Source organism: Gallus gallus, chromosome Z, assembly GCF_016699485.2.
Source record: "Gallus gallus isolate bGalGal1 chromosome Z, bGalGal1.mat.broiler.GRCg7b, whole genome shotgun sequence".
In the NCBI taxonomy this organism is placed as follows: Eukaryota; Metazoa; Chordata; class Aves; order Galliformes; family Phasianidae; genus Gallus; species Gallus gallus.
The window spans coordinates 46,910,445-46,926,516 of record NC_052572.1 but is presented as its reverse complement, the minus strand read 5'-3'; the positions used below and the strand labels follow the sequence as shown (position 1 = coordinate 46,926,516).

The 16,072-nt window shown below is 37.0% G+C and overlaps 1 protein-coding gene across 3 annotated transcripts in view; it reads right to left on the bottom strand.

The window, feature by feature from the left end:
• The window catches only part of EPB41L4A (erythrocyte membrane protein band 4.1 like 4A), a 127,286-nt gene that overhangs the window by 58,756 nt on the left and 52,458 nt on the right, over positions 1 to 16,072 (bottom strand). For all 3 annotated transcript variants that reach the window (XM_413976.8, XM_040655713.2, XM_040655714.2), the window contains exons 3-6: positions 10,720 to 10,771; positions 9,527 to 9,605; positions 5,366 to 5,463; positions 4,177 to 4,297 (exon numbers count right to left, since the gene is read on the bottom strand). In XM_413976.8, coding sequence (XP_413976.4) covers positions 4,177 to 4,297; positions 5,366 to 5,463; positions 9,527 to 9,605; positions 10,720 to 10,771 — 350 coding nt within the window. The remainder of the gene's footprint in view (positions 1 to 4,176; positions 4,298 to 5,365; positions 5,464 to 9,526; positions 9,606 to 10,719; positions 10,772 to 16,072) is intronic.

Here is a 16,072-nt window from a genome sequence, read left to right as displayed (position 1 = left end):
TAAACTGTCTTTATCTCAACCCAAAAGTTTTCTAACTTTTGCTCTTCAAATCCAGCTGGGGGTGGAAGGGTCAATGAGCTGTGTGGTGCGTAGCTGCCAACATGGGTTAAACTACAACAACCTGAGGCTTGTAGCAGAAATCCCTTTCTTCCAGAGCTGAACCTCTCTGTAGAGCTACAGCTCATTTCTGAAATTCACACTACACAGAACACTGTCTACTCAGCACAGTCAAATTTGGCATACTATTTATCCACTTCTTCTGTAAAAATGTGCTTGATTTTTTAAATCTTCTTGGTAGCTCTCAAAAATGGAAGCAAAATGTTCACTGAAGAACTATTGTCCTACTGAGTTCCCTGGCAGGTTATCAGCACTGAGTGATCTGAATTAACCTACTGATGAATTAATGCAAGAATCCAACAGCAATTTAAATACCGCTGCTAGTGTTTCCCTACTGATCACAGCAAAAAAAAATGCTGATGTATTTTTCCCACTATTGTCATCCATCTCTGAAAGTACCAAAAGGCTCAAATGTCAAGTAAATGTGTGCACATACAAACATATTTTCAAAAATATATGTAATTTATTGGAAAGTGCATTTACAAGAAAAAATTAAAGGAAGTGAAGACATGAGCTAAATTTTCTAAAGAAAAGAATGGATATATTCTCCCAAATGGAGATGGAAAAGACAGAATGTGAAGGGTAGAACAGAACAATCTGCAACTGAAGTAATTCCCATCTCACCAGAGTGGAATTGTTTAGTTTTTGCCACATAGGAAAACACAAGCACTTCTCAGCACCACACATCTTGCCAATAAACCTCAAATGTAAAACACTATTTGCAATTAATGATGGAGAAGGCAACCTAACAATACTGCAAGTGATGTGAACCACTCCTTCCAGTGGACAGAGCACCCGAGCACCACCCACAACCCAAAACAATATTGAAAGCCAAGTCTCAAAGCTATCATAGGCACTTCAGCCGTCCTTCTGCTCCGCTGAAAATATTCGTTCAAAATACACTGAAGGCTCACTGGCCAAGCTTCAGTTAGTCCTAGGCCTGCTGCTGTCTGGAGCACGCTATGTCACAGTGCAAATGCCCTTTTGCAGTGGAGGATCATATCCCTGAAAATACATAGTGCTGTGAGGAACACAAGAAATAAACATCCGAAAAAGTTTCTCTGAACGTAACTAATTGGAGCAAGGTGAGACCAGTGCCACAGCTGTCTTGCAAAAGCAATGCTTACATGCAGGGCTTCAGAAAGGATAAAAAAGCTCTTTTTAGACCACCTCATCAGCCCAACCCTATGTTGTCTCTGCTAGGCAAGGCAACTGGGGATATGCTCTCAGTCCATTCAATCTTCAAAATTCACAACCAAAGAACTCTCATCAACACACAAAAGTCAACACTGGCAGTCCTGCTCGCAACAGCCAGTGAACCAGCAACATGTGAGCATCTCAGCTTCACTCTGTTTTCTGATGCTTCTAAATCCTTGACACCTAATCGCAGCCAAGCAGCAAAAAAATATCAGAGCTGTGGGACAGAAAACAAGTAAAATACTATTTTTGAGGCAGATGTCACTCTGGTCACAACCAGAGTTTTCCTGGATTCGGATGTTTTTTTCAAGATTACAAACTTTTGAGGCAAATAGGTCTTACTCTGATTTACTATGCTAAGGAGTAGAGAAACTTAAGAACGAAGAATGAATTGCAGCAGGGGGGTTGGAACTTGATGATCCTTGAGGTCCCTCCCAACACAAGCCATTCTATGATTCTATGAATGAAGTGATCTGGTAGGTACCTATGAATTCATCTCAACTTTCAGTTCTCAAATACAACCTTAGTGATGTTGAACCAAACTCTCTGTGCCTCAGTTTCCATTCTCCAGATCAGAATAAAAAAAAACACTATTTTTTTTTTTTACTTCATAAGACAATCTGTATTAAGGTTCTCTGTAATGCATCAATTACTAAAAAGCAGGCAGGCAACCACACAGAAATAATTAGTGAACAAGAGGCTTTCTTGTTTTAAAGAGAAAACTCAGGTCAATGTGGCAACTGGTGAAGACTCCAATTACGTGCGGATCTTTCAAAGAGAACAGCTGTGTCTCTGTTTTAATAGCTACTATCATCAAACAATGCACAAGTAACACTAACATACAAAATTAAAGGCAAGAAATTAATTAACTTTTATCCAGACTGTGGCTTTATCATAGCAAGAAAATCAAGAAATCTAGATCTACATACAAGATGGCTAGTTCTGATTATCTTTACATGACTTTGACAAAGGGTACGATCATAAAATGTTTCTTACTGTTCTCATGTTAATAAATGGTTATATCACAATTGCACCTAACTTGGACTTGTTAGAACAAGCTTCTTTACAATTACCAGGAATATGAATTTGGAGATAAGCAAGTAAATGTTTGGTTTGGCTCTATGTACAGTTGAATTTCTTTCTTATATTTTATTTTCAAAACCAGTTTTACATTTTGAATTTTGATGGCACTGTGGTCTAATACTGGCAGGTTGGGAAGCCAAAGCACTGACTTACAGTGCTCCCACAGAATGACTGCTGGTTCTGGCTCTGTCACTCTACACCAAGAATGCTTCAACCTAAAACTAAACTCACTGAAAGCCTTTCAAATGTAAAAGGCTATTTCTGAAAATGAGTAAGTGGGACAGAAAGTGACTCTGAATTCTATTTTACTGGAATTTTTAAAATATGTTTTGATCTTTTTTGTATATTTAGTGATAGCAGAGTTAAACTTTCTCCTTAATAACACTGGCCACAATAGCATAGCGTATTTAAGCTATACTTGCACAGGGTAGTGTTCTTAAATTTTTTTGTGTCCAAGGAGATTATCATTCTAATACCTGGATGGCAGAGAAATTAAGCTTTGTAGTCTCTGTTATTTAAATGAATCTCTCCTTTCCAGTATTTTCCAAGCATAACTTAGGTTTGCATTAATCTCAAGTCTGCTGATATACCTGTTTCAGATTTCTTCAGTTCTCCTTTGTCCTGTACAGTAATCACAATATTCTACTCCTACAACCTCTTCAATAACTGCTCTTGCCAAGTATCACAACTCAAGCATATTTCTGCCTTCTCAGCTACTCTTTATATGAAAGAAATGTTTTCAGGTACATTTTTGATGTCTGCAAACTTCTGTAGTGCGTGCTTCAGACTACAAGGCCCATCAGATAACCTCTGTTTCCAAAGCATTAAGATTTCCAGCAAAGTTTTTAATTTGTTCTCTTTTTGTCATGAAAACAGCATTTCAAAATGACCTAAGTAATTCCATAATATCTGGTGGCTGTTTCTAGGTGCTGTTTTTTTTCTTTTGAATCATAACTTTCTTTCTTATTGTGGAATTCATTACAATGACAACTACCAATACATTTTATGTAAGATATCTTAGTTAATAATAAAATGAAAGGACTCTACACTTGTTAAAAAAAAAAAAAGACTTTTTAATTCACTAAGATGTTGCAATTGAGTTTATCACTTAAAGTGTGGGCATACAAGCTGCTTCACTGGTACCTCCTCCCATGTGAGCTGCTGCCACAAAGATTCACGCAGGTTGCTACAAGCACTCCTTCATTACCCTAGGTAAGGATCTGGCAAGAAAATAGAGGCTTCACTGTACTAAGTACTTTACATTACTACATTAGTTGTTGGTTTTGGTTTTGTTGGGGTTTTTTGTTGTTGTTGTTGTTTTTTTCCTAACAGTTCATTATTTGAATATACAGGGCAGTACTAAGAAAAGAAATGTTATTATATCCATTTTACAGACAGCAGACTGAGGCATGTGCATAGTAAACAACTTGCCCAAAATTGCACAGGAAAACTGCACTGAACAGAGAACTAAACTCAAAGATGTCAAAAGATTTTTGTTTCATTCTTTGAACTACAAACAAAGAGGAAATTGGAGCACTGTTGCAAGTCATCATTTAGAAAAAACATCACCAAGGCTGGACTGATTTCCAATCAGTTTTTCCTTTGGTTTCTAAAAGAAAACTCCATCTACAGAAAATTTTTTCTGTCCCTGAGGGTTACAAATGGATGCCCTGTGCTGCAGACCTCCACTCTGCACTACAGGGTGCTTCCTATTCCACCTATCAAGCATTTCTGAATTCAATTCTACCTACAAAGCTCCCAAAAGTACTCAATTCTTACATCAGAGTTTTGTGTATTCGTTCTATGGCATCTTCCAGCTCTTCTTTCTGGTCTGGAACAAAGCGGTACTCTGAGACGTAACCTGCTGTGTGCTTGTATGGGTCATAGTCACCCAGCTCAGCTGCAGTACAGAAGATGAGGAAAAAAGTTAGACAAATGCAGTGTTTTATGTTAAACAAAAAAATACATCATTTAATCCATCTATTTGTGCCAATACACCTCTTTCCAAGTTACCGTAAGTTGACTACACCATCAGTTAAAAATTCCAAAGCCTGTATTTTTAGAAGAAAAGTAGATGATAATATTCAGTTTATATATAGAACTGTCCATACTAGACCACTGTAGTAGTACATGTAACAGACGGAGAAGGCAAGTGTAGTTTTTTAGGTATCTATCCCCCCTGTATATATTGTAACATTACAAACAGAGATGTCAGTGCAGGAATGGATATGGAGGTGCCTGGAAGCAGGCTCTTCAAAGGATTATAGCATAATTTTTTGTGAGAAAGCACCAGACATCAGTCTTCAATAAAGTATCAATGTATTCCTTGAACATGAAGTCCATTTTTAAAATAAAAATAATTTTCTAACTTTCCTAAATGAAAAAATACAATGAATGAGCAATGATTTTTTTTTAAACATCTTTAAATTCACATACATTGCTCAGATTAATTTACGCATCATCATGTAATCATAAAATAAATATGCTGATCTTAACTATTCTCTGTGAATCTCTGTTAAAGTTACTATTTCATAAAAGCAGCACGAATTGGGCTAATCTAAGAAAACATTCCTTATTCATTTCTATCCAATCACCACTGAAGTCAAAAAGGTGGCTACAGGAGCTCCAAAGAAAAAGACATCTCATAACTCATGTTTCTTTCTATCTTTTAATAGTTCATAGGTCAAGAAAGTTATATGCTCGGTAGAAATGTTGAGTGTTTCTCAAAATATCTCCTTAAAGAAAGACAGAACAATAGGCTGACTACAAGAGCAAAAGCTTCAGCATCACAAATAGGAAAAAAATCAGAATAAAAACCGTATCTTGTATATCCTGCAAGTTCCACCATAGGTGCCAATTTCTTCACTTTAACAGTAAGCAATCTTTGACTATGAAAGAAGGAAAATGATGTATGTGCAAAGGACAGGATATGACATACAGCAGCTTGCAGTTGCCCAGCAAAACTTACACTGAATTACATATGCTCCCAGCTGTGCAGCAGTGTTGACTGGACAAGGCAAGCGGCCCTGTAAGATGTCTTGCTTGACTTGCAAGAAAAACTGATACCTAAAACAAAGAAAGAACACAAAACTATTATTTCAATACTGGATGTGATGCACCAAGTAGTGCTTCATGATATTCCCATTTACTGACAACACAACACATAGCAAAACTACATGTATTTCTGCTTGAATCACTTTTCTTCTTTTGGCTTTCAAACCACAACTAAGATTGATCTATTGAAAGAACCTAGGTAGGGAAGAAGGCTTCCTGACTTTATTAGAGAAGTTAGGAAGTGGGGAAGAGGGCTAAGAACCAGAAAAAATGTACAAGACAGACCTGATTAGAAGATCACCATGAGAAAGAAACGCTGACTTAATGGTTTCACCTCCAACTATTAGAGTATCAAGTCTAAAGCAGGAAGCAGATCTCATTGAGTCCATTCCCTCTCTAAAAAAATGTGAGGGCACACTATCAGTAGCTTGCTGTCTTTGTTACCATAGAGAACTCCTTTCTTTGCAATGGGGATAACAGGGCTAAAATGTGATTTTCAAAATCATTATCTGCTTCTACACTCAAGGAAGCACATACTCAACCCTCAAAGTGAAGCCACATCAAATTCCAAATCAAGAGTAGGACTAAGAAGTGAAGGCAGTACCAAAGCTTTTTAAGAATATTTTAAACTGATGATATCTAATTAGATAGTGTTATTTTAGTTTCTGCCATTACTTCAAATGCAAACCAAACACCTTGCACTCTGCTTCTTCAGCCTCGTACGTGCCTATTTTGCACAGATCAACTCAGTCATCACAGAATCATAGAACTGCTCAGACTGGAAAAGATCTTAAAGATCATCAAGTCCACCGCAACCTAACTATACTACCCTAACAACCCTCTGCTAAATCACATCCCTGAGCACCCCATCCAGATGGTTTTTAGAATACATCCAGGGATGGTGACTCAACCATCTCCCTGGGGAGTCTATTCCAGTGCTTACCAACCCTTTCTATAAAGAAGTTTTTCCTGATATCCAATCTAAACTTACCCTGGCTCAACTTGAGGCCATTTCACCTCATCCTGTCACCTGCGAGAAGAGACCAGCCCTGCTATTGCTGTAAGCACCTTTTAGATATTGGAAGAGAGCAATCAGGTCTCCCCTCAGCTCCTTTTCCCCAGACTATCATACATCATCTTAAACCAAATATGTACGTTTGCTGAATACAAATGTTGCTTTACATTTTCCTGTTTTTCAAATGCTGAATTTACAGGAAACCATATGAACAAAACAGAAGGAAAAGCACTGAACAAGAAAACATGCCAACATACAAAGGATCTGCTCGATTTTGGAACTCCCCATATTCATTATAGGATATTCTTTTAAACACCATTAGTGTTTTGTCTGTTTTTACCTCAATAGCTTTGCAGAGAGTTTGACATCATCTTAAATGAGTATCTTGCAACAAATTAATACGAAAGCAATACTGAAGAGCCGACTTCTTAAGTAAAAAACAGTCATCCCTATGTGCATCTGGCTTTCTCACTGTTCACTAATTCAGCTCTATCTACATTTAGCTAAAGTGCAACAGAGTTACTTTGTATTAGCATAGGTTACTTGTGAAAGCCCCTAGGAATCCTCCGTAAATTCAAAGAGCAGCTATCCTGATTTCAGGGAAGTTTGCAATCTGGAGATAATGTGATATCTGCTTCACAAATCATTTAAGATCCAAACAAAATTACTGGACTTTATCAGCCCAGTTGAGTTTCCATGTAAGGATGCTGGTTTCTTTCCGGTTAATGATCCCCCACAATCTGTGCTGTGCCACAAATTACAGTAGGAAAGTTCATTATTGAAAAGAACAGTGAATATTTAACACCTCTAAGGGCCAGAGTTCTGCACAGTTTTTGTGGAAATATCAGTAGTCAACAAAAAGTACATACAGTCAGTGATTCCTCTGTCTAAGGAATATCCCTCAGCACTTCCTACAGCTAATGCTTGACAGTCCCATCTAGGCACATGATCACACTATGATTGACAATGATGGCTATGGGAACAACAATGACTGGCAGCACATAACGTCCTCCTTTTAACATTAAATGTATTTCTCATCTACATTCATCTTTCTGTTAGCACTTTTGCAGCTCTACGGTACACAACAGATGATGCTATCAATGTCTGTATCAATATCTGTAAGTATCTGTAGTCCTGCATTTTCACCATGTTGTGCCAGAGTAAAACTGAGCAAGAATTAAAGAAAAAGAAAAAAAAAAAAAGAAAAAGCAATCAGAGTCAAGAACTGTTATTGCTTGTCTGATTTAGACAAAGTGAATTCCCACTCAATTCCTAGTGAAGCTACTAAGCTCCTCAAAGAACAAGGTCTTTTGTCCAAACTTGTTGCTAAACTTGACTCAAGTTTGTCATGTATGCATAATCGTGCCTAAGCACCAGTTCTTTCCAGCAAACTCACCCAGTAAATGTCAATAGGAATCACCTCTGCATTTGCTTTTGCCTACAAGCCAGAATTAGATTTTGCTGGGAAGTAATTACAAATTTGACAGTTTTTTATTATTTGCAAATAGTAATCATGTAATGCCACAGATCATTAACATCTAATAACTACAGACTCCACTCTCATATCCATTAAAAAAACAAACATGCACTCCAAAGAAACGTGGTTAGCACATCACTGGAATTACACACTTTGGCAGAAAATTACTATTTAAAAAAAAAAAAAAAATGAAAAGAAAGAAAGAAAAAAAAGCCTTTAATCCCTCCTAAGTAAGCAGTGTGCTTTTAATGTATTTTTTTTTTCCTGAAAAGCCATGCCTTCTTTCCAATATTTATAAGTCTATGGGGATAAATGCTATGAAATTTTGATGGCATTTGGCTGTTTTTCAGTATACTTTGTTGAAGAGTACAAACACAAAAGTACTACTTTCTTATATCCTCCCTCTATGCCTTCTCAGGTGCAAATTTTCATGACCAAACACCGCGCAGACACGAATGGAAGCCTGTCAGTTACACCAAAACATTTCTTGACAAGATTTGCACATCCGATTAGCAATGCAAATCATTGACTAATATTATGACAAGGAAAACAAAAACAGTTTTTGAAAAATTTATCCTGTCAGCTTACAGTCAGAAATCCAGACACTTTGAATACCAATTGCAACAGATTCTGTGTCTCTCCCCTGCAAGAAGGATTGAAAGTGGTTCTGGAAAAGCACAGAAAAACAACACTAAACTTTCATGGTAGGGGAGATTCACACTGCAGCTAGCTCTTCCTGTTTGAGCACTGATGTCTCAGTAACTGTTTTTATGAAGCTAGTATCAGTCCCGTTATATGGGAGAACTCCGTTCCTACAGTGGCATTTTGGAAAAAAAAAATTCTCATCCTCATACAAGGAAATGATTCAGCCCATGCTGCAACGACTGCCACCTCTGATTAAGAAAAACTAAAACTCATGTATTCTAATGAGTTCTCCTGTGTTATACACCTAGGACATTAAAAGAAATGTTAATCCAAGTCAGCACACTAATTCTGTCCACCTACCTGAGTAATTTTTGAACCTGAGTCTAATTTTCTAAGATCTTTCACAAAAAAGGCAAACAGAAAATCCTGTGTGAGAATTCAGGCAAATGTGTGTCTGCATGTATGCATTACTGCATCATATTTTGTAGAGGCTGAGCTTAGCTAAAATCAAAAGCACACAGATCTTCTTCAGTGTCCTTCACATATTTTTATAAGGACTGAGAGAGATCCCCTTAAAAAGTAGTTCTGGAATTTAAACTATAAGAATAAAGAAGAATATTCCCTGTATTTGTATTCAGATACCCAATTAAACTCTAAGTTTCACTACAGCACAATACACATACAGATTTGTCAATGTCACACTAGGCCTCTCTGTTTTCTGATGTACTGTTTTCTGATGCACCTTTTCATCCTGATCTTTCAAACAGCTGTCCATATTGACCGCTGTGAGGCCAGTCATAACCCTCTTTCTATACGTGTTCAAGGAAAGATGTCCCTAATGTTTATGCAAAAAGCAACCCTGTCAGACTACAATATGCATCTGAACACACTGCTATCCTAAAAAACAACAAAAACATATTTTCATCTGAATACTCTACCTTGTTATTTCTTCTTTAAGTTTACATGGGTCCTCTGCATAGAATTTAATGCCAAAATACAGAGTGTACGGTGGTCCAGCTGCAGGAAAAATAGATGGGTGTAAAAACTGACTGTTATGAACTTGTAGTTATTATGAATTGTTAGAAGTTGATGACAAAATGGCTATTAGTCAGTATATCTTCATATTTCACAAAACTTAAAGCCAACAAAAAAAATCACTTGACTACCTTCAGACAACTATACCTGTTACCCATGAGGGGGGAAAAAAAAAGAAGGTTAAGTATTTTTATTATTATTTTTCCAGTCTACTGCTTATTTATTCTCATCCTGCCTGCCTACTTGCAGCTTGTGATAGTTTGAAAATTTAAGTTTAGATTTATTTGCTATCTCACTATTTCTCCAAGATTTTTTTACTGCTCAAATTTGATATTTAGATACTTTTTTTGTATATGAAAACAGTCTGAAGAATGTTAATTCTGCATGAAATGTGATTCGCTGACATAACTAATATTACTAGGTATCACTTCTATACTTTCAAACATCATATGGAGGCACCTAAATTACGTGCTGCTTTAGTTGACACACATTTGGAAAAGATTTTCTAATTCACGTTTTGAAAATGTTTCATTTCAGAAAGGCAGTTAACTCAGTACTGAGATTCTTACAGCCACATTTATTCTATGCGTGCTCCGCTTTTTTTTTTAATAGAAGTCCTCCGATTTCTTGTTAAAATAGAAGTCTTATTATATTAATTAATTACAATATAATTACCAGATCTCACATATGGGTTTACTAAATAGTGGCAGCAGGGGTAGACACTGTATTATCAGTAAGAGGCAGTATTTTCATTTTTAGAAGAAAAAAATCGAGACTTTTTAAGTTATGGTATGGTAGAAGCATAGAGCTACTACAAAATTAAGCAAATGATAAATGGTACCATTTATTATATTCTAAAGTAAAATTTAATTACAAAGAAATCTTTGGACATTAATTACAGAAATTATTGTTAAATGACAGCATGTTCAATCTACGTGTGGAATTCTGATGTAACTACAAACTGTAGTAATAAAATATCTCAAGAACTACCAATCTGTCTAAAATACAAACATTGTACAGGCTATAAATTGCCCGGAATATTGCTTCTGTTACTTCAACTTCAGATAACTTCTTTAAGTTCAGATTAAATACGTACTGTTTATCAACTCCTTATGCTCAGCAAGGGTCTTTGCAGGATCCAGCCAGTACTGTAAGACAGATAATTACGAAAATTAGTCACTTAGCACAGAAAGTTAATACAAAATCATTGCAGTTCTACATCTATTCATATATTGATATTTTTCCCTAGAAAATCAGTGCAAGACTATTTATTTTCTCATCAGGATATAGAAACTCAGCCAAGATTACAAGAATGCAAAAGTTTACAGAAGTTTACAGAGTGCCTGTCTGACACACTTCAGCCTCTCAGTGACAGATGTGTACCAGTACAGCCATTTCTGGTAAAAGAAACACATTTGTCTGTACAAGTCTAATGCTATGCATCTTCTTCAGGGGTAGCAGTCTTTCTGAAAGGAAATCTTTTGGTAAGAGGCACCACATCTCAGGCTCCTGACCGAGCTGGCTCTACGGAAATACCACAAAGCATAATTTTTATGTCTACCTTATCTATTGCAGCTAGTATACTTACTCACAACCCTGCCATTTTCTCTGTAGGGGATAAACCTAAGCAGAGTAATTCTGAAATAACAGCAAGGCATGTAAGATAAAGCCTACAAGGAAAGAAAGAAAGTGCTATGTTTGATTACTGAAAAACTAAGGATTGTAGGGGAAATGACAGGTATGACAGCACTCCTACAACCACTAAGAAATTACTGTAACAATGTAGTAATCAATTTTTCTTCAAGTCCATAGGATGTGAAGATATATAGGCTTGACCAGAAGCAAAGAAAAATTAGTTTTCACGTTCAGAAAAGGCTTCCAGTAGCAGGTGAAGGGGATCACTGGAAATTGGCACCCACGCGGGAAGGCACAGAGCCCCATCCACCAGAAGGCTTACAGCAGTTGCATTTGAGGTGATCAAGGTACGTTAAGCATGCCACAGAGGGATGAACTGTTACAAGGGTTCCCACACCATTTGAGCAACAGAAATATAAATTCTCAGTGATTACTCTGACTCAACTTTATCAAACCTGTACTAAAATCTTTGTTGTCACAGTACAGCAGAGCATCTGCAGACTTCTTGTAGCTTTACACAGCATCAGCATGATGAACGTTCTGCTCTTGTAATAACTTCAGTCACCTATTTATTTCTCAGCTTGGCATTTCTACGATTCAGTTACTGGAAAAAAGTGCAGAAGCCAAGACTATTCTTGTCATCACTTTTTTCTTTCCTCTTCCCTCACACAAACTTTTTGGACCAGCAAGGACTGGCATACCTTCTCAAATACCAGAAACAGAAAGGCTGCAGATCACAGCTGTTAGAAAAGCAAATTACAGCAGATTTTATTTAGTTGTTTATAAGCAATTCCTTACTTGCTTATTCCTACTACAACACCTTACCTGCCGCCTGACCTAACTAAAGGATAAGAATTAAACGATTAATTAAAAGAATCTTTCTACATAGAGAACTCTTTGGACTATAGAATTTATCCGTCAGAAGGAGTAACATAAGGAGGACAAGGAAAAATGCTACAAAGGATTTGAGTGGAAAATTTCAAGGAACTAATTGCACAAACTACTTCCACTAGCTGCTCATCTATCTGTAACAAAAACACCTGTATGCTTTGTTCTCGGTTTAATGGAAAAAAATGTTGCCATTACAAACCCAGGAATGTTTCTAAAGAACCACCATAAACTGAAATTGTAAAAACCATCATTCGCTCATTTATCAAGCTGAATTTCAAAACAAAATAATTAGGGTGGTATTTCACAAGCGAGGGAGATCTTACATTCAATTCTTATCCCTACAGATTTGCTCAGCAGTCGAGAGTGACAGCTTCACAAAGATACGGTTTGAGAAGCTAACACTTCAAATGTTCAACATTCAATTTTGAAGGGAAAAGCACTCAATACATGCATTGACTACATCCACTAACTATTTCAACAGAAACCTTCTTAATCTCAAAAGAAAGTGGGATGGAAAGAAAAACTTGTCACACATGTTCAAATATCGTATTGGAAATCCTTACCAGAAATTATCTGAGCTAGCACAACAGGCTGATAAAGAGATTTCAAAGTCAACAGATAGAAAAAAATACAAAAGAGGTCTGCAGTGCACATTCTGACCACAGAACATCCCTCTTCCCAAAACTGTCATCACAGTATGAAAAACACATTGTAAAGCTAGCCTCCTTATCACTGACAACCTTACATTACATTGCGAGACTAAAACTATCCTGTTTCAGAATCAGATAAAAATATGACAGAGTAACTCCTTCATTAAAAGTTTCCCACAAGTGAACTGAAATCAGCCTCAAGATGCATTGGCTTACAAATGTCTTTGTAGTTTAGCTTTACTTGCACAGATAAGTAACTTATGAAAAGTAACTCATGAAAAAAATGTATTTATGGCTCATCACTCAAGATCTCAAGTAAAGCACAGAACAGTTACAGATTTCTGGTTGTCCCCATAATCTGAACTCCACTGCCTCAGCATACCATCTGGCACACTGGCTGTGATAAGACAGAATTCAGCTACACAACTGCTGTTTGTATGGACTGCATGGACATGAGCAGGAAATAAAACCAATTCAAAGTTGCAACTTAATTAAATATCTTAATTCTCACCATGCTGCACTTGATTTGCAACATGAATTATATTCTTTGTTATGGAATTCAGAGGAAAACCTCAAAAATTCAGATGCAGAAGGAATATGAAGAGCAGAGAGGAAACAAATCTGGTAGCTCATATTGCCAATCACTTCCTTTCCTTCCTCCAGACTAACTCAGCAGGAGGATTGCATCTTGAGGCCTCATCATGGTGAGACAGGTTGCTGCTACCCATGCTAGGGAAGCACAGAATTAGCTGGCATAAGTAAAAAAGCTCTTGTGAGGAAGCTATGGCCCTCTAGATCCATGTGCTGTATTAGGTGAGGTTAAGCAGCTCGACTCAGATGAGTTTACTGCTAGAACAGAAAGCAGTGGGGAAGAGGCAAGAATCTAATCTATCCTGTCGTATCTCCGGTAATGCCAGAAAGCCATACTTAGAATCGCTGTGTAGCTACTCATTATTTTAAAGGCTGCCAACATTTTCCTGAATGGTGGTGGGACAATGCAGATTTCTAACTTTTCATTTGTAAGCCAAAGATGAATGGAATTTCAGGGGTAATGAAAAGGCATTTTCCAAGCCTACATGAGAGAATAAGGATGAGAACGTTGAAAAAATCAAAAACCCCTACAACAGAGTACTCTACATACACATACACATGCATACGTAATAACGTGTATTAGATACATGTTAGAGGTTTGCATATACACAAAAATAGTGCTGGGCACAGTTTAGAGCTCGTGTGTTAAAGTGCATAGAGAAACGGATAAAAAAACCCGACACACTTGCACAGCAGGAGTTGACAACAAACTCCACATCTGTGAATGCCAAACTAGCTCCAATCTGAAGCCCTATTTTTTTTTTCTTGTCTTTTTGGCAGACAGCTTACACTCTGGCCTCCACACAAATATTCCAAACTGAGAAAAGGTCTAAGGAGTATCGTATCCACGCACAATGCAGTAATTCATAATTAGTCCTTTTTAAATGGGTGCAAACATTTTTTTCATGAATCTACGGTCTTTATTTCTTGAATCTGTAGAGGGTTAAAGCCGGGTCAAATTCCACCAACATGTTCGAAACAAAATATTAACTAGGCTGAAATGTTTGCTGTGGTATCAATCAATGAAATGTCTGCTGGAGATAAATATATCTACCTCAGACTACATCTTGCACTGTCTATTATATTCTTACCAAGCTGTACTTATGTCACACATAACAGTCATTTTTGTTCACATTTTAAAAAACAAAAACAGATCTCTTTCATTATAATCTGAAATTATCAAGATTGTTCCATAATTTAAGGCAACACTAACTATCAGAATTATTCCATCAGTTTTTTCTGCAAATGTTCTGTGCATGTAACCACAAGTTGGTAAACTGAAAACATCTGGGTAATCTCACTAGTAAGTCTGAAAACTGAAAGTGTTCCCTTATAAAATACAAAATTTATAACTCATTAGGCAATTCCTACATACAAAATACAAAGTGTGGAACACTTGTCTTTTCCATTAGAAACTGAAATTATTCTGACTATGCTTAGTATTAGATCAATACCAGTGCGAGTTCCACATTGATCCCGCTGCACTTTATAAGCTCACTCCGTAAACTCAACTGCCTTGAGCTCAGCTAACCATCAGCTTTGTCTAGATTGTTTCAAGCTACTACATATCTTCTACAATCATTAATTTCTAATCAATATTATCTGTTTCTATTTTCTTTTAACTGCTATGCAGCCTACATTTACAAGCCCTAGTCTCTTCCCTTCTGTATAATTTAGCGCATCAACTTTATGGGCATATGTCAAAGCCACACAGAAACACAATGAGCTCGTCACAGTACGCCTGTTTTTCTAAGCCCTTGAGATCAAAATATAGACTACATGATGTGACAGTAATGTCCTACAAAACAGGCATTTTCAATTGTAAACAAATGTTTTATTAAAATTGTGTGCCTTTTTCCTACAGTTAAGTTAGATATAGTCTGTTCACTGTTATCCTTTCCAATCTGGAATAACAGCTTGGCAACCAAAGCATACTGCAATTACTTTGTTTATTTTATTTGTAATTACTTTATTAATCATGTAGGATGGATCTGGAAACCCTTCAGTTTGTGAGGCTGGCACAGCAGGGGCGAGTTCATGGCTGTTTGCTGCGCTCAGCTTTGCCTCAGCTGGTCTGACAGCAGCACACAGCTCAAGAAAGTAGAAAGGTCAGTTTCAGAGCTACAAATAAAATACATCTATAGTAGACATCTACAACACTGGTACAAACATACAGCACTGCTATCTCATGTTTGTTCCAGATCTTGGATCAGGACATGCAGGTTAGCATAACACTGTACTCAACTAACTGGGGCAGGGGAAATCAGCTTGGATATGATGCTGAGTTAACACAGTGTTACTGCTTTCTGTATTTGTATTTCTTTGCTTGAAGCCATACGAGAACGTTAGTATCCTGCACACTGTGAATATAACAGCTCAGATTAGAGTTATACTGGAGAAGACAAGAAAGGTATTTGCATTGCAGCTTTGGATTAAGAGGGTTGAGTGTGAGGGTTCAGCTAGGGCTGGATGGTGGCAGTCTGATGAATGTCAGACCGTAAATTGCAGCCAGGCTTCTGGAAGAAAACAAAATACTATCAACAGGCATTTAAAATGTTTGTGGATGCCTACTTTTCTGCATTAAGGTAAATACAAAATCTTCTCTTCTGTGAAAGAAGCTCTAGAAGCATGACTTCTCCACATCCTTTTATGATTTGACAAGAAAATGGTTTGGGGACTCAA